Genomic DNA, 26102 nt, shown 5'->3' on the forward strand with positions numbered 1-26102 from the left:
GGCCTAAGTTTAGAGCTTAAAATGTTAAAGTTTATTGTTTACAAGTTTGAAACAATTTATTTATTTTGCAAATAAGCTAGTTTGAGCTTGGCTTAGTAGGTTTAGGGTACAAATTCTATTGTTTATATATATATATATATATATATATATATATATATATATATATATATATATATATATATATATATATATATATATATATATATATATATATATATATATATATATATATTGTAAATGAGTTTGCTCATGCAGATCATTTAGCTCGGACTTCTCATGAGCTCAAGCTTAGCTTGGCTCGACACAAGAAATGAACCAAGATTGAACACCCTCTGTTCTGTTGGTTTAACTCGTTTATCAGCCCTATTCATGATAGAACAACTCAACTCATTCCTTTTTTATTGAAAAAAAGAAAAATCATAATGACGGCATTTTGCTCGTTGTTTGCTAAACAAAGTTCAAGCGTGCCTTGGAATAAGAACGAAAAAGCAGGCAGCTGAATGTAATAACTGAAATGCTAGTAGCCTTAATAAATATCTCGTGAATTATGAGGTTTTTCGTAAATCATGTAAATATTAACATAAATTATTAATAAATTATAAATAAGGCAAGTATCGCGGGAGTTGCCACGCTCGGACCTCTTCTCTCTCTCTCTCGATTGCTGATCTCTGCAGGAGAGGGAGGAAGCAATGGCGACGGCGAGGGCGAGTTCCGGCATCGCCTACCCGGAGAGGTTCTACGCGGCTGCCACCTACGCGGGCTTCGACGGCGTAGGCGGATCGCAGAGCAAGCCCGCCGCGATTTCCCGCTTCCAGAACGACGTCGCCCTCTTGCTCTACGGTCTCTATCAGCAAGTAAGCAATCACGATCTCGATTCACTCTCTTTCGATTCGTTTCTCGGGAATTCTACTCCGATCCGCCGTTTGATTCGTCGAATCTGCGTAGAAATCCTTTATCGCGGCAGATTGCTTGAGATTCGCGGCGCTTGAGATTCGCGGCGAAGTCGTCGGGTTTCTAGTGTTCCTGAGGTTTTTATCCGTATTCGTTGCTGGAATTGGTTGAGATCTTGGATCTAGGAATTGGATATGCGTGAGATCTGGGGGAAATGACGAAACTTGGAGTGTTGTTTGTTGAATTCTGCGGTGTTCTTGTGTTGGAGACGCGTGTGGATCCCCATAACTGGATCTCGCATTGGTTTTGGTGTTTTTTAGGGTTTGCGTTATTAGAAATGTGAAATTGAGTTCCATTTTCTTTTCCTTGTACTTGCAGGCTACCGTGGGACCTTGCACGATTCCTAAACCAAAGGGGTGGAGTCCCCTTGAGAGCAGCAAATGGACAAGGTTAGTGTATGAAAGGATATTCATAATCATGAAATTCTGCTTTTGGTTTTATACGTCTTTGTGTCCGTGTGATTTAATGTGCCTTTGTGCGTTTCTTCAAATGCATGACTTGTTGTTTGGATGTGGTTAGCTGTGAACTTCGATTATAAGTGGAACAATTCATTCTGATTAACTAGTAGAATCATATGAATTGGTATTTTCTTTTTTACTTTTTATTTTATTTTATTTTCCAAGTTGCTTAAAATCCATGAAGTGATGATGTGAGGTGTGCTTCGTCACAATGATACGGGTACGACCCGACACCCAACGTGGGTTTGACTCGCATGTGCGGAAGTTTTTTTTGGAAAATAGGAAACGAGGATATGGAGATTTTTTATTTTTAATCAAACTATTTTTTGACTTTTAATAGTTAAAGCATATTTTATTGAAATGTTTATTAAAAATAAAAAAAAAATGTACTAAAAATATTACAATAATATTCGTATGTATCCGTGTCCATGTCAGCATGTTTGGTCCTGTCCCCAGGGGCACACAGCCAAAATGGTATGTCCCTATAACATAGGAGGTCATGATCAGAAACTGGTTCTCTTGATATCTAGCTGACACGAGATGAAAAAATGTAAAGAATCGAACTCCACATGGTCAAACAGAGTCTCCATACTCCACAGCTTGCAGTTTCACGATAGCCAATTTGGTGATTTCATTTTCTTTTTTTCTTCTCTGCTTTTAGTATGGCGAGGGTTTCAATGAGTTGTGACTCTCCCTCGTGTCTCTATGCCATAGCTAGTGTTGACTGGTGGGTCTCATGATCCACTTGTTTTAAAAGGAAAACGACTACCCAACAATTCTCCTACAATTGTAATTGTATCATTCTTCACTGCATATCTTACATATCTCCAATTGTTTTAAACGAAAAATGACTAGTCAGGAATTCTTTGTCATGGACATGAGCCATCAACTCTCACTTGGACATAAGGGTCTACTGCCTATACCTTGACATAGTTCTTGAACTCCCATATAGCTGGATTATGCTGCTTTGTGGTATAGTGGCTGGTCATGGGATAGTCCACACAATCTCTCTCTCTCTCTCTCTAAATTTCTGGTATGCAACTAAAATGTACAAAGTCAAGACTTCAAGATGTTAGAACATACTAATATGCAACTAATATGAATGTCATGGTAATGGCTAATTATGAAAAAAAATGGGACACTTCAATTTGAGTCAGGAGTTATATCATTGTTAGAGCATACTGGAAGTCATGAACATATTGTTAATTGTGTCCGAGACATGTTTTTAACCATGTCCAGGAAGTGTATTGTCTTGTGAATTATTGTTGTCAGGCTCATCTTGTGGCCACACAAATTCATGGCTAAGTGAAGTGTCCATGTGACATAGGTGGAGATGAATGGTAGCAGCAGTGGGGGATCCACTTGTCTCATTAGGGTTAGTTTTCCTCTCTCACTAAAAGAAATCCTTATTTAGCTGCCTTTAAATAGGCATGCATCCCTTCTCTTGAAACCAAACCCACTTTTTTGGTTGAAAACTTGAAAGGTTCTAGCTTATCATATCGAATGGTTGTTCCAATCTACTTTCAACATAAAGGAAGGGTTAGCTGATTGGAAATGTGTTAAAAATGGGATTTGTTGGTCTTAGGTCACCATGAGCTTCAGACATACCTCCTCTAATCTGCATCATCTGTCCTCTAAATTTTGTAATATAATTTCTAACCACAAACTTAGCATTTCTGTCTGACAAAATTCACCATCTTAAGGAACACTCTTCCCATCTTAGAAAAATTTAGAGCACTTCAGAAACCTTTAAGGTTGTACTATCACTCATGTTTATCTTGGCTAATTACATTTCCAGCGGTTGCATTGGGTGGGCGTGATATGCATATGTTTAACAGGAGCTGGTATCTCCAGAAAATTGATCATTGGCTGGGAACCCATTTTTTGTTCCTTAACAAACTTAACACCTATATCTTCACGTGTTATTGGTTGGTATTTTTAAAGGAGCTTTTAGCATCATACCTTTTTGGGGAAAGCTTTTAGTATCACATTCAACAGCGAAATTTTGTTAACAGTATTATGTGTTATGTATTATGAACTTGGAAAACTACTGTCATTTGATACATTTTTATAATTCCCCTTCTTGCATTGAATTGAATCTTTGTTTAGTTCTTTCTTTCTCTTTTTCTTGTCTAACATATGTTTCTGAATTTTATTATGTAAACTTTCCTATGGAAATTTACTGTTGATCCTTCACAAGAATTTCCAATTAAGGCTTTTCTTTGTTGATCTTATGCACCCAATGCATGTATGTATGTGAAAAGTTATGCTTTTGTCATTCCTTATCATTCTTGTTATGTCCTTTGGAATATTTTAAAAAATTACAATTTCCTTACAGCTGGCAAGGGCTTGGAAACATGGCACAAACTGAAGCAATGCGCCTCTTTGTAAAAATCCTGGAGGTTGTTATTAACTACAATTCATGCATCTTTCCAGATTTTCTTTATTTAAGACAGCTGCTGACAATATGATCTGTTTCTTACTGTAGGAAGAAGAACCTGCTTGGTATTCAAGAGTACCTGAATTTGTCACAGAGCCTGTTGTGGATGTGGAAATGAATGTGAGTTCTGAAAACTTTTTGGGTTTTTCTAATATTTGTTTCCCCATATTTCATGCTATATTTGCCATGACTGCTTACCAAGCACGACTCTACTGACTTGCCTGTGTTCATTTATTGCATAAGTGTTCTCTCCATGATAGTCTCATTATCTTCCTCTGAGAAGAACTATCTTGGTATAGTAAAGTTGTTGATGCCATCATTTAACCTCATGCTGAGTTGTTTCTTTACGGTCCTTGTGTAGTATGATTTGCATTGTCATTCATGTTTACTTGTTTACAGTCTAATCCGGTAGGTTTGTTTTGGCCAAACAAAATGTTCCCTACCACTGCCATAGGGATGCTCATTTATGATATTGTATAATTCAATTGAGTGAACAGCCTTAGATACCTGATGAATGGTTCCTTTGGTACCCTAACACTCCCATAGGGATGCTCATTTATCATATTGTATAATTGAGTTGGAGACTCTTGCCAACAACTCCTTGCATGGTTCTATTGATGTTTCTCATATGTTTTTATTTTTTACTGTGTGAAAGATTTTCTACGATTCTACTTTTTCCTGTCCTGATGGTGAACATATGTAGGGCGTCTCAAGGAGCTCCAGCAAATGTTATTTTTTTATGCTTTTTTTTTGTCCTTTTCTCTAACACTACAGTCCATTGTTCTGTAGGTTGTTGGTGTGGTTTTATATTTTATATAAATACAATCTTCTTAAGCTCCATTTGTAAGTCATTATTTTTAAATCTGGGCAGTGCACTTGCTTCCATAATGCCTGCTGCATAGCACCTTCTCCACCACCATACTTGCTCAGGCACTGTGTATTTAAGCTACTGAATAACTCTTTCTAATGAAATCTGATTAGTTAGTAGATTCTGAAAATGTAACACGATTCATATGGGTTGCCGATAAAATGGCTTTTCAAGTGAAAGTTCAATTAATAATTTCTAAAATTAACTTGTTTTAGCTGCTTCTATTTTCTATATTCATTCCTGTTTTCCGTTGATCTTTTCTTTTGTGGATATCTGCAGAATCCAAGAACAGAACCAGTCACGTCAAATGGAAACTCTGTTGCAGAGCCAAAGACCATTCCTGTAGAAAATGGGGCTCTGGAGACACAGGATAAAGATGTTGTTTTGGAAGGATTTGGGTCCGTTGGGGTTTATGACAAATGGGTAGCACCCTCAATATCTGGTCAACGCCCAAAAGCTCGATATGAGGTCCGAACACAAAACTAGCAACACGATGTTAAATTATGGTTATGCCACTGTTTTATTCTATGAAATTATTTTGTAGTTATACCTATTGAGTTTTTCCTGCTGTTTTTTTTCAGCATGGAGCTGCTATAGTGCAAGACAAAATGTACATTTTTGGTGGAAATCATAATGGCCGTTATCTTAACGATCTTCAGGTATCCCTTTCCATAATGATTTGTACCCATAATGCTGTAATGAAAGAAGTAAAACAATGCAATAGATTGCCTCTTATGGGCTTACAAGAACACAATAGCAAAAGCACAAGAACCTCTTATGGGTCAATACAATAATATATGCACATAAACCACTCACGGGCCAAAACACAATTAAAAAATATAGAGATTTTTTAGAAACAAATGCTTGAGAAAGCATCAAAATACAAGGGGAACTCCCTTATTTATACACAACACACACATTAAAGAGCCATTGGGACCTTCCCCAATGGCTAAAAATACAGAAGTTGGGGAGGTCCCAACTACTCTAAATACCTATTACCTAAATGTCCTCAGCCTAATATTTAATTACAGGGTTATCAAAATAAAAGGAACAATAATAAAAGACCATTGTGCCCCTAACGGGCATAGCCTATTACAAAACTGTGAAAAAACTGAAATACCCTCAATGACTATTTTCTATTACAGCACTGTAAAAAAGGAATATATATATATATATATATATATATATATATATATATATATATAGAGAGAGAGAGAGAGAGAGAGAGAGAGAGAGAGAGAGAGAGAGAGAGATGGGTAGGTGCTTAATGATATGTGCTTAATGGGTTTTTCTGTTCTTCTGTTGTTTTTTTCGCAGTTCCGACCCCATAAATGTGTTGGGCATGGTCGATTTACGAGGAATCTACACCTGGATCATGTGTTTTCGATGAAAAAAATGATATTTGGAGCCTCAAAAATTTACAAAGATTTTGGACCTTTGATTTTTCGAACCTTATAAAAACCCACCCATGTGTCGGAATCGAACACTTCAAGAGCTGATCCCTATAAAATCAAGTACATATATCACATATGTACGGCCAAAATTTAAAAATAAAATGAAAAAACCCTGAAAAACCCATTAAACAAGTATCATTAAGCACCCACCCCATATATATATATATATATATATATATATATATATATATATAATGTCACCTAGGTACGCCGGTATGGGTGTGGGTACGAGTACAGAGGGTACTGTTAGATTTCACTAGGATCCATCACACGTGAAAAGTGAGATGAAAGAGAAGGGGAGGAGCTGCGGCTGTTACGATTTCCAATAATGAAATCATGACCTAAAACATGTATATATATCATTCGTTTACAGTATGGGTTGGGTCTGATATATTATCCAAACATGGAATACAAAATAACAAATACAATAAAGAATACACAGACAAATAGACTTTTTCACCCCCCCCCCCCTCAAGTTGATCATGGTTTTGAACCATGAACAACTTGCCTTTAAGTGTCCAAAAACGATCCTTGGTCAAGCCTTTTGTGAATATGTATGCAACTTGTCTTTCAGTGTTAACAAATTCAGGCTCGGTCTCCTTTTCTTCAACCTTTTGTCTCACAAAATGTTGATCTATCTCAATGTGCTTGGCGACTGTGATGAACCGGATTGAATGACATGTTGATGGCACTTTGATTGCCGCACAACAAGATAGATCGAGATATCACTTCTCCTACTTTAGTTAGCAAATGTCGGACCCATGTGACTTCAGTAGTAGCGGCAACCATGGATCTGTACTCAGCCTCAATACTTGATCTAGCAATGGCCTTTTGTTTTCTACTGCTCCAGGATACTAAGTTTCTTCCAATAAAGATGCAATATCCTGATGTAGACCTTCGTTCATCTGGATCCCCTGCCCAATCTGCATCACACTATACAGTAATCTCGCGCATGTCCTTGCCAGATGGTTTTGGAGAGTATATCAATCTATCCCCAACTGTGCCTTTCAGATATCTGAGTATCCTTTTAGCAACCTCCATATGCCCAGTACGCGGTTCATGCATGAACCAGGACACCTGATTGACTGAATAAACAATAACATGTCGAGTGAATGTGAGATACTGTAACATCCCTATTAGGCTGCGGTATCTGGTGGGATCCTCACACAAGTCTCCATCACAGACACTCAGTTTTTTGTGAAGAATACTTGGAGTCCCTAGAGGTTTACAATCCTTCATACCTGCTTTGGTTAGAACGTCCATCGTATACTTGTGTTGGGTGAGAGTCAACCCATCAGCTCGGCTATCAACTTCAACTCCAAGAAAATGCAGGGCTCCAAGGTCTTTTATTTTGAATATCTGACTCAGTAGTTTCTTTACTTCTTTGATATGATCCTCAGAGTTTCCTGTGATGACAATGTCATCAACATAAATTAGCAATAAGGTGATTACATTTTGCCCTCTAAAGATGAACAATGAGTGATCTAGTAGGGAGTGAGTAAAGCCATGCTTCTGAATCTCAAGAAAGAGGTTGTCAAACCAAGAGCGAGATGCTTGCTTTAGACCATAGATAACCCTTTTTAGTCTGCATACATTTGTCTTACCATCTTCCTCATAGTATCTAGGTGGTTGTTCCATGTAAACTTTCTCCTTCAAATCTTCATGCTAAAATGCATTCTTAACATCAAGTTGACTCAGTGTCCATCCATGTTCAACAACTAAGGAAAAAATGATTTGAATTGTTCCCATTCTCACCACTGGACTAAAGGTCTCATCATAGTCTTGTCCTGTTTCTTGTGTGAAACCCTTTGTTACGAGTCTTGCCTTGTATCGTTCAATGGTCCCATCTAGTTTATATTTTATTTTGTAGAATCATTTGCATCCTACCACATTTTTATCAGGCGGTCTGGGAACAATTTCACAGGTTCCACATTCATGCAAGGTTTGCATTTCATCATTCATGGCTTCTACCCATTTCTTAGAAGTGGTTGCCTGATAGTACATAATAGGTTCACCCTCCTTGTTGAGAGTAGTCAAAAAGAGTTGAAAATCTATGGAGAAATTGTTGTAGCTGTTAAAATGTAAAACTGTACATATATGTATATATAATAATATTATATTATTATATATATATAAATACATTTTTCATTTCTTTCTTTTCTGTAATTTTTTTCCTTTATTTTTATTTTTTGTCTTTATGTCATCTAGTTCAGTTTGAACTAGAATGACTGTTGCTAGTCAAGTCCTGTCCAGACTTGACTAGCAATAGAGTTGTTGGACTGACAGAGTCCAACAGCTCTAGCTGTTGGACTGACACATTCCAACAGCTCTAAATAGAGCTGTTGGACTGTGTCCAACAGCTCTATTGAGTCCTCTTTCAGCTGTGTATATAAAGGGGTGCAGCCCCTCTCTTGTATTTCATTCCAATGCTTCTTAAGCAATTGGTTTTTCATATCAATAAAGAATACATTTTTTATTTTTATTTTGTTTCAGTTATACCCTTTTTAAGGGTTATGCTTTAGTGTCATTCTTGACACTTGCCCTTGTTAATCTAAGCTCGTGTTTCGAAGATCCCCATTTCATTGCATGGTATCAGAGCCGCGGAAGTACTAAATCTTGAGGAAAAGCTGCCTCGGTTTCCGTGCCCGTTTGCAAAAGTGTTCGCCACTTGAAGAGAAGTGTTTTATCACTTCATTGGAGAAGATTTCACATCTTGTTGTATTGTTTTTTTTTGTTTTCTTTCTTTTTCATTTTCCTTCTTGTTTCTCTTCTATCCCTATTCTTTCTCTCCTTGTAATCGATGGATGACAATGATAAAGTCACCATCATGCCTATGAAACTAAGCGATACGAACTATGTAACATGGGCTTCAATCATGAAGCACCATATATGGGGAAAAGGCTTATGGGGGATTGTGGATGGTTCCGATTCGGAACCTAAGCTATCTCTTAGTAAAAAGGAGGGAGATAAAGAGGTCCCTCTATCGGAAGAAGAGAAAATCAAGGCTATTGCCTCATACGAGAAGAAATGGAAAGAATGGAGAATATCTCATGCGAAGATAATGTCATGGCTTATCAATAGCGTTGACATTAAAAAATGCTCAAGTCTTGCCAAATTTGATCATGCCGATAAGGCATGGGAATACCTTAAGAATATGTATTCCCTTAAAGATATTGCACACGTGTGCAACCTCCAAGAAAAAGTTCGAATGATGACACAAGGAGACAAAACTATTCGTGAATATTACAATGTGTTGTCCGAACTTTGGGAAGAACTTTCCCTTTTAGAACCAAAGTGGCATTGTGCCGAAGACATCGAGCTTCGTCAGAAACAACTCGATGTTGAACATTTTTACCAGTTTATCACTGGATTAAGGCCGGAATTTGAAACCACTAAATCGACCCTACTTCACCGGGGAAAAATTTCTTCTATTGTTGAAACTATTGAAGAGTTAACAATGGAAGAAAATCGTCTCCGGAAAGGTTCTTTAAAAATTGAAGATGATTCTGTTTTAGCCGTGTCTTAGACCAGGGAATCATGTTCGATCATATAGGCCTCCTCACTTTAACCGACAAAATGGTGACTATGATAAAAAGAAAGTTATTTGTCATCACTGTCATGAACCGGGACACTACAGGCCACAATGTCCCAAACTTAAGGAGCTGAGAGAAAAAAGAGCTGCAATTGCTGGATCGGAGCCTAAAGATCAGGATGCACCAGTTTCCCTGGCCCAACTAATGGAGATTCTTCAGCCTCTCATCAAAGGTGTCTCTTTCTCATCTGAAGCTTCAACCGGCGCAACAGCCTCATCTTTTTCTGATCTAGGTAAAGTTTCTTGGCTTCTTGACTCTGGTGCATCTTTTCATATGACCCCAAATAATCAAAGTCTATCCAAATGTGTTAAAAATAAAACAAGTGTGTCAAAGGTCTTTACTGCTGATGGGACTTCTCTTGAAATAGAAGGAATAGGAAATTTTGAAAAAAATTATAAAACAAAAAAATTTTTTATTCCAGAAATTAGACATGTTCCTTAATTAAATTTAAATCTTTTATCTGTATCTCAAATTTCTGATTATGGGTGTAATATTTCTTTTTCTTCTCATGGTTGTTGGGTACAGGATCGCCAGTCAGGCAAGCTGATTGGGGAAGGTCATAGAGAAGGACTCTATTACATGGATTTTTTGGAAATGCCGAAGAAAGCTTTTTGTTATAATATTCAAAAATAAGAGTTGAAACTGTGGCATAAGAGACTTGGTCACCCACATTATAGCCAAAATCCAACATTTTCCAAATCTAGGGAAATTTTGTAACTCTGAATCAGATTGTAAAGATTTTATTCTCGGCAAAATGAAAAGATTACCATTTCAGAACAGAACATTTTTCTCTTCAAGACCACTTGAATTAATACAGTCGGATGTTTGGGGTCCTGCACCAGTAATTTCTAAAGGAGGATTTGTTTACTATGTTATTTTTGTCGATGATTTCTCCCGACATACGTGGATGTATTTTCTCAAACATAAGTCTGAAGTATGTTCATACTTTCAAACTTTTCATAATATGGTTAAAAACAAGTTTCAAAATGATATTACTATTTTTCGCACAGATTCAGGGGGAGAGTTTTTATCCACAGATTTTCAAAATTATCTTAAATTGCATGGCATCACACATCAAAGATCTTGTCCTTATACACCTCAACAAAATGGACTGGCAGAACGAAAACATCGCCATATTATAGAAACCACTAGGACTTTATTAATAGCAAATCAAGTCCCGAAAGACTTTTGGGCAGAAGCTGCCTTAACTGCCACCTATCTCATTAATAGGATGCCATCTTCTTCGTTACAAAATATCACTCCCATTGAAAAACTTATGAACATTTCTCTAGACTACTCTAGACTAAGAATATTTGGGTGCAAATGTTTCATATTTACTGACAAAAATGATAAACTTTCCCCTCGTGTGATTCCCTGTGCCTTTTTAGGATATGCTGAAAACCAGAAAGGTTATAGATGTTTTGACTTCAAAAATAATAAATTATATGTGTCTAGAAATGTTTCCTTTCTTGAAAAGGAGAGCTTCTTTGATTTTAGAAAATTAAAAGACGTCACTGAGTACTCCTTTTTGCTAGATCTAACATCAACATCTGATGAATATGACCTTAACTGTAACTTTGATGATGATCAAAGAATTATTGATCTTAATGTTGGAAATGAAGAAGTTCATAGAGATACTAGTATTCAATATTCCAGGCGACAAGAGTCTAATCCTCCATGTGCACTTGAGAAATATTCTAACATTCCAACTAGACAATCATCCCGAATCTCGAGGCCTCCAGGAAAGTTTGTATCATACGAGTCTTTCTCACCCACATATAGGGCAGTTATTGCATTAATTCACTCATATGAAGAACCATCCACATATTTTCAAGCAAAAAATGATATCAAATGGATAGAAGCCATGAAAGCTGAATTAGATGCACTTGAAAAGGCTTCTACATGGAATATTCAAGATCTTCCTCCAGGGAAGAAAACTATAGGATGTCGATGGGTTTATAAAATTAAAACCAAGAGTGATGGTACTCTTGAAAGATATAAAGCCCGTTTAGTAGCCAAAGGTTATGCCCAAGAATATGGGATTGATTATGAAGAAACCTTTGCTCCGGTGGCTCGTATGACTACTGTCCGAACCTTAATTGCCTTAGCTTCTATAAAAAAATGGTCTATTTTTCAAATGGATGTCAAAAATGCTTTTTTAAATGGAAAGCTAGTGGAAGAAGTATATATGGAACCCCCTCCTGGTCTAAGTATTCCTAAGGGTAAAGTCTTTCGCTTAGAAAAAGCTCTTTATGGACTTAAACAAGCACCAAAAGCTTGGTATGATAGGTTTAGTCGTGTTATGATTGATATTGGTTTTCAATTCTGTTTAACTGACACTGCTTTGTTTATTAAGAATTCTGATGCAGGGATCATTGTGCTTCTTCTCTATGTGGATGATATGATCATCACCGGAAGCGATAAACAGGGAGTTGAAACAATCAAAACACTTCTTAAATCTTATTTTGAAATGACTGATTTGGGCTTGTTGAGATATTTTTTAGGCATTGAAGTTGCTTATTCTCCTAGAGGATATTTATTATCTCAGACTAAATTTGCTTTTGATATTGTTTTCAGGTCTGGTATTACTGATGATAAGAAAGTTGACACTCCAAAAGTTGTTAATGCTAAAATGAAGATTGATGATGGAGAACTTCTTGCAGACCCTACTCCTTACAGACAGCTTGTCGGGGCACTTTCCTATCTATCCATTACCCGACCAGATATAACACATGCTGTTCATACAGCAAGTCAATTTCAACATGCTCCTACTTTTGTTCATATGGGAGCAGTCATGCGTATTATCAGATACATTAAGTCCTCTCTTTCACGAGGACTTTTCTTATCTTCCTCCTCTTCTCTTGATTTAATTGCATATACTGATGCTGATTGGGGAGGTGATCCCAATAACAGACACTCAACCACTGGCTTTTGTGTCTTTTTAGGGGAATCATTGATCTCGTGGATGTGTAAAAAGCAACAGAAGGTATCTCTCTCATCCACCGAAGCTGAATACAGAGCCATGGCAACCACGACCATGGAAGTAGTTTGGCTTCGACGACTGCTTGCTGACATGGGAGCTGAAGCAACAAAGGCTTCACAAATGTGTTGTGACAACAAAAGTGCGATCTACATTGCCAGTAACAGAACATTCCACGAATGCACCAAACACATCGAAATGGATAGTCACTACGTCTGAGAGGAATATCTACACGGGATAATTGATCTGCCATATGTCACTTCAGAATATCAGTTAGCAGACTTCTTTACAAAGCCCCTCGCTGCTCCCCGATTTCACTTTCTCTTAGACAAACTTTCGCTCATTGTACCGTAAGTTTGAGGGAGAGTGTTAAAATGTAAAACTGTACATATATGTATATATAATAATATTATATTATTATATATATATATAAATACATTTTTCATTTCTTTCTTTTCTGTAATTTTTTTCCTTTATTTTTATTTTTTGTCTTTATGTCATCTAGTTCAGTTTGAACTAGAATGACTCTTGCTAGTCAAGTCCTGTCCAGACTTGACTAGCAATAGAGCTGTTGGACTGACACAGTCCAACAGCTCTATTGAGTCCTCTTTCAGCTGTGTATATAAAGGGGTGCAGCCCCTCTTGTATTTCATTCCAATGCTTCTTAAGCAATTGGTTTTTCATATCAATAAAGAATACATTTTTTATTTTTATTTTGTTTCCAGTTATACCCTTTTTAAGGGTTATGCTTTAGTGTCATTCTTGACACTTGCCCTTGTTAATCTAAGCTCGTGTTTCGAAGATCCCCATTTCATTTCACTAGCTAACCCACCTATCAATAGGATGCCGCATGCGACTGGACCTCCTGACGTCAAGGGTGTGTGAGGAGGTAGGTGCAACCTCTTGAGCCCGATTTAGGGGTCCTGAAGCAGCCGTTCTTTGTCTGGTGTAGGAAATGCCCTTGTACCTTCCCGATTCCAATGGTGGTGTTGCTTCACAACTCTGTGATTCCGATGTACCAACGATCTTGGGACTCTCTTCTTCGTGTTGCACACAGTCCGAATGACATTCTTCATTCGAACTATCAAAGAGCTCTGAATTCAGTCAAGGGTAATAAACTTCAACAACTGAGGTAGAGGACATGTCACCTGTGTCAATTTTATGATCGAAGTTCAGCTCATCAAAAACAACATTTCTCAAGATTTTGATGCATTTGCTAATGGGATCATAACATCTGTATCCTTTGTAGTCATCCACGTATCCCACAAATCTACACTTCTGAGACTTATCCTGAAACTTGTTTCTTAAGGATTGATCAATATGCACATAACAAATACATCCAAAAACACGTAGGTCATGACAATCAGGATGAATTCCAAAAAGGCAGTGATAAGGAGACTTGTTTTCTAAAACAATCATGGGCAGTCTATTTATCACATGTACAACAGAATGAAAAGCTTCTGACCGCAGATTGATGGGAAGATGACTGTCATGAAGCATACTCATCGCACTTTCAACAATATGCCTATGTTTGCGCTCAGCAATCCCATTATGTTGTGGCGTGTGTGAGCATGACACTCTTCTTTCTATCCCATTATTTTGAAGAAAAGAAATGAAGTCACTGGACGTGAACTCTCCTCCTCCATGACATTGGAAAAATTGAATGGACTCGGAGAATTGATTTTTTACTGAGGATAGGAAGTTCTGAAACAAAAGGAAAACTTCAGACTTATTTTTCATGAAGTATATTTAGGTGTATCGAGAGTAACTGCCAACAAAAATTAGATAGTACTTGCTTTCAGATCCAGAGATGACCGGAGCATACCCCCATACATCAGAACATATTATCTCAAAAGGCTTTAAAGCTCTCTTATTAATGGAACACAAAGGTAATACATGACTCTTACATAAAAGACAACTGAAATACTTTTGACTTCTCTCTTCCACATTGAGACTTTCTTTTGGAATAAGATCATTAGAAACAAGTTTCTCAATAAAATGACTCCCACAATGTCTTAAACGATTGTGCCATAGAGAAGGTTTATTAGATTCAGAAATACTAAGAACATTTTCAGAAAGACATAACTCTAATAGAGACTTCAAATCCGGGTGAGCAGGACAAGCCGAATGACGTGGGTCTTCTTGAAAAACATACATATTGCCTTGTCTCTTTCCTTCAACGAATGTTTCCCTCGTGCGAAGGTCCTTGACCTGTACAGAGAAGGGAGTAAATTCGATTGAAGCATGATTATCATCAACAAGTTTAGAAACAAAGACAATATTTTTCTTGATATTGGGAGCATGAAGGACATTAGAGAGTTCATGAGTAAAATGTGACATGGGGAATGATAGACTTTCCAATATGAGTAACAGGGTGGGAAGATCCATCTCCAGTGACAATCATACTTTTTCCAAAATAGTGAATAGATTTGAAAAGTTTACCTGCATCACTGGTCACGTGAGTTGCTGCCCCAGAGTCAACGAACCAAGTTTCTTGTTCATTTTGCTTTAGATTCAATCCGGACAAGACATATATTAATAACTCTTTTATCGCTCCACTGTCTTTGGTGCTGCTGGACTTCCTTTTGGATGTTGTCTGATGGGACTTTCCTTTATTTTCAGGATTATGCCAACAATTCGCCTTGATATGCCCCCTTTTGTTGCAAAAGAAACATGTGGGAATGGGTCTTGATCCCTGAGTAACGGTGGGTGTAAGAAGTAATCCACGTCCCCCGTGTCCATTTTGCCCTTGTTCTCCTCGCCCTCGTTCTCAACCATAAGTCATTCATGTGGCAAAGACCTCTTGGGTATTCATATGAGTGCGATTATCCTCAGAAAAGCCTTTCAGAGTGATTTCATACTGAATTAATTTAGCTCGAAGCTCATCAAAGGTGGGAAGAGCTGGCAAACACAATAATGAAGTAACAATCATGTTATATTCTGATCCCAATCCACTCAAGGTTTGTTGCACCATTTCACTGTCGCTCACAACACATTCTATAACCGCAAGTTGATCTGTGATGGTCTTCATCTTGTTTAGATATTTCATGATAGTCATGGAGTCTTTTCTCAGTAGCTGAAATTCTCTCATGAGAAAAACCATTCTTGCTTGAGAAACTTGTGAATATGTCTGAACCAGTTTCTCCCAAAGTTGCATGGCTGTGCAATTATCAGGAATTGCAATAAGTACCTCTTGAGAGAGCGTAAAGATAATGTATGCGACCACTGACTGATCTTTCTTTTCCCAGTTGAGATATTTTGCATTTTTGATATATACACAATTGAGATTGCCCCTTTGTCATCATTCTCTTCTCGCGCAACGAATTCCAGTGGAGCTAAATCGATTCCATCCAGATGACCTAAGAGACCTTGACTCCTTATAAAAGGAATGATTTGTCTTTTCCAAATTAAGAAGTTTGAGGTAGTCAATTTTTCAGAAACAAGCTAATTGAGAAAACTCGAAGAGAGACCTGTATGAGAATAATGGGGGGAGTCCATAGCTTAAAAGTTAACAAGGTATTCACGAGATGCACAGTCCACTACTTGAGAAACTTGTTAGTCGTCCCTTCTTACCTTTTTTTTACGGCTGTGATAGATGCAGGAAATGGAGCAGATCAGCTCACGCTGAACAGACTTTAATAAATCGCAGATGGAAACTATGCTGGTTCAAGAACAAAGAGTTTCGTGAATATGGAATTTGACAACAGGTGTATTTCATGCACAACGATTTGCAGGCACAACGACATACAGGCCCAACGATTGCAGGCACAATGATTTATAGACATAACGATTTATAGACACAACGATTTACAAGCACAACGATTTACAAGCACAACGATTTGTGGACACCGTGATTTATAGGCATAACGATTTCTAGACACAACGATTTGCGTGATTCAACAATCAAGAAATATGGTATTCCAGATCGGATACTGATGGATGATCAGATCCGATTGTTTCAGACAAGGTTTGACAGAAATAGGAATTGCGGGACCAAGAGTATTTTCGATCAGATATGAGTATTTCAGATATGATAATATGATGAAGTGCGAGACAGAGAATATTCACGATCAAGAAAAATTGGGATCTAACGCAATGATTGAATATTTCAAATCTGACGCATGTACACAATCAGATCTGAATATTCAAGACAAATCGTGAGGCGAGAATAGAAAGAAGAACGGGGAGAAAGAAGAAATGTAGCCTTTTCTGGTCTAACGCAGATTCACGTCAAATCTGAATACTCAGACACGAAAAATAGTAGAGGAGTAAAAGAAAGAGAGAAGAAGAAGATGAAAGAAAAGTGTGGAAGAAGAAAACCTCTTGATTGGATGCATGTCGATCTCTCAGGTCAGACCTTCTGGAAGCAGCTTCGAAGCCCTAGATGGATCTCTGCTCTGATACCATGTTAGATTTCACTAGGATCCGTCACATGTGAAAAGATAGATGAAAGAGAAAGGAGGAGCTGCGACTGTCACGATTTTCAATAATGAAATCATGACCTAAAACATGTATATATATCCTTCGTTCACAGTATGGGTCGGGTCTGATATATTATCCAGACCCGAAATACAAAATAACAAATACAATAAAGAATACACCGACAAATAGACTTTTTCAGGTACAACATGGAAATTCTAAAAAATGTAGGTACGGGGACACAACTAAATATATACTGAAAAATATATATTATATATCTAAAATATATACTGAAAATATATATTATATATCCTTTACCTGTAATATAATGTAGGACATGCAAAATGTCGTGTCCGGTACCCATACCCGTGTCGACATGGGCACGACACCCAAAGTGTCGTGTCATTGTATCTTAGGTATGTACGTACAATATGGAATCAATACATACGTGTAGGTATACATATATGCATATATCTACAACCCAAAGTGTCGTGTCATGGTATCTTAGGTATATATGTACAATATAGAATCAATACATTTGTGTAGGTATACATATATGCATATATCTACAACTTAACAAATGCATCATCTAGATTTTTGTATAGAGCAGTCTGGCATATTGCTTGTTTTCTGTGTTTAAGGTTTCTAATTGCTGGTTGAAGCAATCTCCATCCAAAGTTTCAAATTGGCAGTACACTGATGAAATTTTAGTGTAGTTTGGTCAGCAATAGGAAGCATTAGGAAGTTCTAGGTGGAGGGTAGTACGAAATATGGATTACCCTATGGCTGAAGCATCTTACATTAATTTTGCTTGTTATGTACTCTTTGTTTTGAAAAGCTTGTTATTTGACCAGATTTGAGGGATTATAGTTCTCATGTGCTAAGTTCCTATCAAGTTGTGACAGGTTCTGGACTTGAAAACATTGACATGGTCCAAGGTTGAGCCTAAGGTGGCAACAGAATCTCAAGAATTTTTATCTCCTGTGCCTTTAGCTCCTTCTGCAGGTCACTCTTTGGTATGTAATATGAATAATTCTTTTCTGGAAACCTTCTTCCGGTTATTGCTCAGGCAATTCATTTGATCAGTCACCACTGAGCGCTGTCCAGATTTCTTCTAATGTATATTCCCATTTTGGTTTGGAATGGTTAATATTTTGAACTTTTTTTCCCCTGAAGATAGCTTGGGAGAATAAACTTCTTTCTGTAGCTGGGCACAGTAAAGATCTTTCTGAAACTGTAACAGGTAGCAGTCCATCCATATTAATTTATTTTTGTTTCACAAATACTTTCAAATAACTTCCTCTCAACTTGGTTTTTATTTTTTCATGGCAGTAAAGGAATTCGATTTGCAAACATCTACCTGGTCATTCTTGAAGATATATGGGAAGCCTCCGGTATGTAAGGGATTGTAGCCTAGATAATATGCAAATATGTTATCAAAATTTCAATCTAGTTTAACAAGGAATTCTGTTAAAAAACAAGTGAATAAATGATTTTTTGAAAAACAACGTTTGTTGGGTTTGATTCAGAAGACAAAAGGAATTTATGCTGTGCAGAGTTGATGTTAATGGTCTTTCCTTTAATACTCCAGGTGTAAAAGTACCACACAAATTGTTCAACTGAAATTCCTTGATTTTCAGAAATTGTTTGCACCAGGAAACCCAAAATTTCCTTTCTGTGATCTCTGTTTAGGACTCATTTTTTTTCTTCAATTCTTTTCCTTTAAAAGGGCCAGGCCATCTGACTTTCTATGCAGTATCATGCTCTGACACTATCATAGTTGTTGACCAAGTGAGACATCCTTTAAAATGAAGAATGTTGTTTGATATTCCTTTCCTTTCAACATGTTTGTTTTAAGTTTTTATCTTCTAATGTTCTATGTCTTCCTCCCAGGTTTCCCGTGGAGGTCAGTCTGTTACCCTTGTAGGATCAAGCTTGGTCATGTTTGGTGGTGAGGATCATAAGAGGTCTCTTCTAAATGATCTACACATTCTTGATTTAGAAACAATGACCTGGGACGAAGTAGATGCTGTGTAAGTTCATTCACGGAAATTATTTAGACACTGAAATGATTTCTGGCTTCTGCTAATTTTCTAGAGATCCTTTATATATGTACACTTGTCTGTTTTGCATGATTCTGGAAGGACCATTACTAGGCTTCCTCCCCCTTTACTGTCATAACTCGAGCAGTGTAGGGCACTGGAAAATGCCACCCATATTGGTCTCTGACTTCACCAGTGCTGGAATTGTGCTAAATAAGTGAAAAAGCTTCCTTCCTCTTGTTTTAAGAGCATCGTGTGGTCAAGTGATCCTTGACTGCATGGTTGGTGTCATCCATGCAAGCTTTTTGCATCACTGACGGCAGAGCTGTACTGGAAAAGGCACACACATACACATGCCACACTACTTAGATTGGATGTTAAGAAGTTTCTCAACTCGACCAGAAAGGAATAAGGTTTATATACATTTTCATTATGTTATGAGAAGGGGTCATTCAATTGTATGAAAATAGATACAGATGAATCTCTGCATCATTACATTCCATTTAGGATTAGGAAGAGGCATAACAGAGCCTACTTGGAACTTTTTATTTCATGTATTACAAATGCAGAAAAATGCACTTGTTGACTCCATTCAGGGCAATACATTGATGCGGTAAATTGGTCCAATATATGCCATGCACATTAGTAACAGGATACATGCACACTTGCATACAATAAAGTTGGGGAAGGGCAGTCTAATGCAAATTTGATCGGCACTATATTTTTTTTAAATGGTGTTAGTATCATGTCTTTTCTTTTCTTATTTCTGTTAGGAGTTCTTGAAGCTTTGTGGGAATATAATGAACATTAGATGGAGAGATACAGATCTTTTCATTTACTCTTAGATTAATTTTTAATGAAAAACAGCTGGATTGTACTCTCTCTCTCTCTCACACACACACATGCACAAATGTTGGACTCTTTAAATATATCATAAGCTAACACACAGATTTTATTTTCTAAACTTTGAAAAGCCCATCACCTTTACTCTTTAATAAGAACCCTCCTTTAGGAGGGTGATTTGGCGTGCATGTGTGCATTCCTCTGTGTGTGTGTGCTTGTTTGCATGCAGTAAGCTTCACAAAAGCAATAAACAGATTACAGAAACTTAAAATACCACGTAAATATTCAGTCATCAAGTCCATTCTTTGCATGTGCCTCATGCACCTATTTTGTATGCTTAATGCCAAAGGTGCATTGTCATTGCCTACTAAGCCATATTGTAGGATTTTTATGTACACTAGTTGTTTTGAAAACTTTTATACATGCAAGTGGAATAATTCAAAATTATTTAATTCTTTATTTGTAGGGGGATACCTCCTTTACCAAGGTCAGATCACACTGCTGCTGTGCATGCAGAGCGTTACTTATTGATATTTGGTGGTGGCTCACATGCTACATGCTTCAATGATTTGCATGTTCTTGACCTGCAGAGTGTATGGGACATTTACTTGACCAGCCATAATTCATACTAAGGAATCTGTAGAAGAAAAACTTTTTTATACTGGTTTTGTTGCAGATGGAATGGTCAAGGCCAACAGTACAAGGTACTATCCCAACTCCCAGAGCTGGGCATGCAGGTGTAACTGTAGGAGAAAATTGGTTTATAGTTGGTGGAGGAGATAATCAGAGTGGTACGTCTTTGAACTTGACCATTTAGGCTTTTGGTAGTTGGTCCTTTCTTTCTCGGTGCTTTTATCTGCTGGCAATCAAACCACATCCACACCTTGGCTATGCTAAGTAGCTGCCTGAAATATCTTGATGGTTCTTTCTGTTAAATGGTGCAACCAAGTTTATAATTCCTAATGTGATTATTTACAATTCAAGAAAAATGTCCTTGTTGAATTTACAATGGAATCATACTGGGCAGTTGCGTTTTTATAAATAACTAAATGAGACAAATGATACTATGCTGTTTAACTTGAAGGAGCCATATGTTACTCTATGATTCATTAAATTCACTTAATTTAAAGGGTTTGCAACATACTAAATGCTTTTCCACTACTTATGAAGAATCCATTTCCAAGGGAAAGTTGAAGCATTTCTTTTTTGGAGTTAATATCTATACATGATTGATGTGAAATCTGTGACATTGGGTGTCTGCGTCAAACATGCACACACGAACACACAATGCACCCACCAACTGTCTCCCACCAGTTGGTGGCTGGAGAATGGTGTTGGCAGTCCCCTGGTTTCAGAAACTATGTTGCTGACCTATATGTCGAATGTGTATATGTATTCATATTTCACTGGGTGACCTCTTGGTCAGGAACCATGAGGATGTAGGAGTGTAGGGGTATCTAATTGTTTGCAACATGTTGCATTCTCTCCAGAACAGACTAGTGCCACTCATTGATTTCAACTTGTCCTGTTAAGAGGGTAACTTTTTGGACCAACTAAACAACTGTGGCATAAGATGGAGTCACTGAAGGATATGATATGAGACATTATGTTAAATGTTGGTGACGGCCCTGGTTTTATTTCAAACATCTTGGCAACTTTGGCTTTCATAAATTGGAATGCACTTTGTATTGTCAAGCATATCATCATCCCAATCTGGAGGTGTATCTTATTTGGTGGGTGTGCCTCTGATTCTTTTCAGGTGCTACATATGGGTGGTTAGAAATACAAGATAGAGATTTATAGGGGCATCTGCATCATACGCTACTATAAACATGGTCACTGGATGCACCTCTTGTATATATGCCTAAGTAGTTTTGTTATTCATGCAGTTGTGGATGCACCAAAAGCACATCAGAATGCTACTCTCCAAAATTGCAATACTTCATTGCTCTTTATCTCCTGGAATTGATGATAACCTTGCAGGTGGTTAATTTTGCAGGGGCCTTAGAGACGGTTGTTCTAAACATGTCTGCACTCACGTGGTCTGTTGTGACTACTGTTGAAGGACGTGTCCCACTTGCAAGTGAGGTAAGATCGGTTGCCCCTGATGCATGGTACTTTTTTGTATAGAATCATTGTTGGAGTAAAATTAAGGGATGTGGAACCAATAGACCGGTCCATGTATATTTAGTGTTACATAACATAGATATCTTGTAATAACAAAAACACTCCTAAAATTTTCATATCCTATAGAAGCTTTCCCCGAGGTTGACTACAAAAAAAGAGGAAAAAGACTGAATTTCTTCCATGTGATATTGCCACCTTCTGCATCTTTTTCAAATGATAGTCTTATTCCAAAATCAGATCTTGTGGCAAATTTGTCGACTTCAACAACCAAAGCTTCCCAGTTATGGTAACATCTTATTTGTCTCACAAAAAAATCTAGCAACTATAGCCAATAGTACTGGAAAAGTAGTATCTTCAAATTGCAAATAAGTAAAAAAAATTTCTTTTTCATAATGACAAGGAACACCATCTTATTTGTCTAATGTCCAAGTGACACCTAAATCTTTGAAACAAATTGTCCTGCTAGTTCTTCCTGATAGCAGCCTCAACTTTCTTCATGCAGTTTGCTAATCATCACCTGTTGGTTGTTGCCAATGTCTGGATTTCATTGTGTTGAAGGGTTTGAGTTTGGCTGTGAGCTCTTATAGCGGGGAAGACATTCTTATTTCATTTGGTGGATATAACGGGCGTTACAACGATGAGGTAAATCATGCGATAATATTCCTCTAATAGCAAACCTCTTTTTAAGGGCATTTTAACATGCATCCTCTGTTTTGTTAGGTTCATGTTCTTAAACCAAGCCATAAATCAACCTTACCATCAAAGATGGATGCATCAGCAACAGATAGCGTTGCTGCTTTGCTTCCTACAACAAATGCAACAAGGGATGTGGAGTCCGAGTTTGAAACTACTCAAGATGGAAAAATACGAGAAATTGTTATGGACAATGCTGAACTAGACACTCTGGTAGTAAGATGTTTCATGCATAATGGTTTTTTTTTTTTCAGTTGGATGGATGCTGATAAACAAATCATACTGGGTTTACTTCCAAATGATAATTCCACATTAGCTGAAATATGTTTTCTTCCAGAATGTTAGCAGTGAGGAAACTGGAGAGCGGCTCATTGCAACCCTCAAGGCCGAGAAGGAAAGTGTAGAGGCAGCTCTAACCAAGGAGCAGTTGTTGACCCTCCAGCTGAGGCAAGACGTGGCAGAAGCTGAGATACTCAATGTAGAGCTTAACCAGGCAAGAAATTTTGCTTTTCTGTGAAGCTGTACAAATTGAACACATCAATCAAATATTGGAACTTCATTCTGATCCTTGCTGCATTATGCAGGAACTTCAATCTGTTCGTAGTCAGCTTGCTGCTGAACAGTCAAGATGTTTCAAGCTCGAGGTTTGCACTTATAGCATTTAGATTTGTTTTTTCCAAATATGTTGTGTGATGGAATGTATTGGCTGAATCTATATTTACTTGCAGTATAAGCAAAAACATACCCAAATATAGCTGAAAACATAAAAGTTTATAGATAACAAATCTGAATGTGGAAACATATATTACATGGCAATAGTTGTTGTCATGAAGAAAACTCGAGACCATTGATTGTTTTTTCAAAAGTTAGATGTATACAGTAAATAAACATCCTGATTTTAATTTCAAAGAGTTTCCGGAGCTTCACAATTAAAAATGAGGATCTAGAAAGGGTAGTGTTACTAGAAAATTAGAACGCTTGGTTCTTACGTTCAGCAATTTCCATCTATTTGCCAGCCATTTAACATGAGTCCCTAATTCTGTATTAATTATTTAGTTCTTGTGATCTCCCTTGTTCTGATGATGTGCACCACCTTCATGCTTATAATTGTCGTATGTTGCATAGCCAAACCCTCCAAATTCACTATAATACAGCAAACAAATATTATTCAGTATGGTTTCCTCTGATATGATCTTATGCTTCACCTTATGCAATTTTCAGGCATTGCCTGTTCATTGAAGGGTTTGCCATTCCATTTTCGAAAATCATTTTTGGGTATAAGTAATATCTTTACGTAGAATGTGAGGCATGTGAAGCTAATGCTTTGCGATAGTTTGAATAAACTAGTATTCTGAAAACATTGGAAAGTCTGGCTCCTTTAGATTTCAGGAATCCAAAATAAGACTAGAATACAGAATTTGTTGTTTTAACCATGTACCAGTTATGATGAGGAAAGCCTCTCTCTAAAGGTTTTAGACTCGCTCATTACTAAACTCTCATTTGGTTGAGCAGGTTGATGTGGCCGAGTTACAGCAGAAGTTACAGTCCATGGAAACATTGCAGAAGGAAGTAGAACTGCTTCGTCGACAGAAAGTTGCATCTGAACAGGCCGCCTTGGATGCAAAACAGAGGCATAGCTCCAATGGGTTGTGGGGATGGATTGCAGGAACTCCTCCCGATCAAAAGTCCGATGCTTGACTGTTTTTTCGGCTTCCTTTTTATAAATATACATGTTTCTGTATTCACTTTAGATTTTCATGTAAAAGGGAAATAAGAGTAACCCATACCTTTTTGTTTCTTTATCCCCTTCCAACCCTTTTTGTTGTCTTAAAATTTGATTGCATTTTCCAGATACAGCAAAGCAATTGTGGGAATATCGTAGGGATATTTGACTTTTGATTTCTTAATATGTTGTAAAATTAATTTAGATGAACCTGGCAGATGGTATATTTCGGAGTGACATGAGCATTTAATATATGTTTTTTTTTTCGCTCAATTATCTTAGGCAATTGAATCCCACACAAGGTAATCAAATAGTAAAGTCAACAGAACAAAAAGACTCGGATTTTGAGAAGTAGAAGGCACCGCTTGAAAGACCAAACAAAACGCCATTATTCTCGTATGCGTGCAACCAAAGTTGTATGGCCGATCAGAATCGTATCGGCCATTGAATCATTTGGCCAAGGATTCAGACGAATCAGCTCGATTCTCAAATTAAACAAATTGATTAGGCCAACTTTCAACCAGCAGATGAAACAATATTAAGTACTAGTTTATAGCATTTTTCCGATTTAATTGAAAACAAAAACAAACTGGGTCAGTTGCGAATCAAATATTTACCGATACGGTATGCCAGGTTGATTTGCAACGATACTAGCAACATTGGTAACAACCCAAAGTCGATACGAAGCACGGCTGATTCAGCTTATTTTTCAAAAACGCCAAAAAATTGTTAACAATAATTTTTAATATTTTACTGACACTTGTCATCCCCTGGTTGAAAACTGGATTTCGGTCAGGGGATCGAAATCGGCAGATTTCCTGAATGGCTTTGAAAATCGATTTCGGGGCCAGTACCGATACTGACAACATTGCATGCAACAGAGATATGTGGAGCTTTACCAGTTTGACCGTTTAAGGCAGATGTACATTTTTTATGGAACAGTAGATCTCCCAATACATCCTGATCTCTAATTGGTCGAATGCCTAAATAATTGTCGCTTGAAGCAATACAAGAAATTGATTGTTTTTATCACATTGTTCTTTAAGTTTTTTTTTTCCTCCAATACATCCTGATCTCTAATTGTTCGAATGCCTAAAATAATTGTCGCTTGAAGCAATACATGAAATTGATTGTTTTTATCACATTGAGCTTTAAGTTTTTTTTTCCTCCAATACATCCTCAGCTCTAATTGGTCGAATCCCTAAATAATTGCCCCTTTAAGGCAATAAACGAAATCGACTGTTTTTTATTACATTGAGCTCTAAGATATATATAGAGAAAATAAAAATAAAACGGGTGTGGTGGAGATCAGGTTCAGAGGTGTACTCATAAGCATAGTGACAAAAGTAAAAAAAAAACTGCAAAATATTCGCAGCCAAAAACTAGTGAGAAATTGATTTTTTTTTTTAAATCTCATGTTTTTGGTGCAAAATCTTGGCAATATTAAAAATATAAAAAATACAAGGAAATATAAATAAAAAATATTCGAAAATAAAAATCACATTGTTTTT

At 37.2% G+C, this 26102-nt stretch overlaps 1 protein-coding gene across 1 annotated transcript; it reads left to right on the top strand.

Annotated features, from left to right (window-relative positions):
- The first annotated feature begins 638 nt into the window (after window positions 1-638).
- ACBP4 (acyl-CoA binding protein 4) lies at window positions 639-24828 on the top strand. Its single transcript, XM_089983054.1, has 18 exons — window positions 639-854; window positions 1270-1340; window positions 3748-3811; window positions 3898-3969; window positions 4997-5185; window positions 5299-5376; window positions 18069-18179; window positions 18340-18406; window positions 18496-18557; window positions 19057-19196; window positions 20515-20641; window positions 20725-20839; window positions 22048-22136; window positions 22734-22817; window positions 22896-23081; window positions 23206-23361; window positions 23453-23512; window positions 24381-24828. The coding sequence occupies exons 1-18, from the start codon at window positions 690-692 to the stop codon at window positions 24564-24566; spliced, it is 2022 nt and encodes a 673-aa protein (XP_089839180.1). The 5' UTR covers window positions 639-689; the 3' UTR covers window positions 24567-24828.
- The last annotated feature ends 1274 nt before the right edge of the window (window positions 24829-26102 follow it).

This window comes from Nuphar pumila, chromosome 12, assembly GCF_984573655.1.
Source record: "Nuphar pumila chromosome 12, dmNupPumi1.hap1.1, whole genome shotgun sequence".
Classification (NCBI taxonomy): domain Eukaryota; kingdom Viridiplantae; phylum Streptophyta; class Magnoliopsida; order Nymphaeales; family Nymphaeaceae; genus Nuphar; species Nuphar pumila.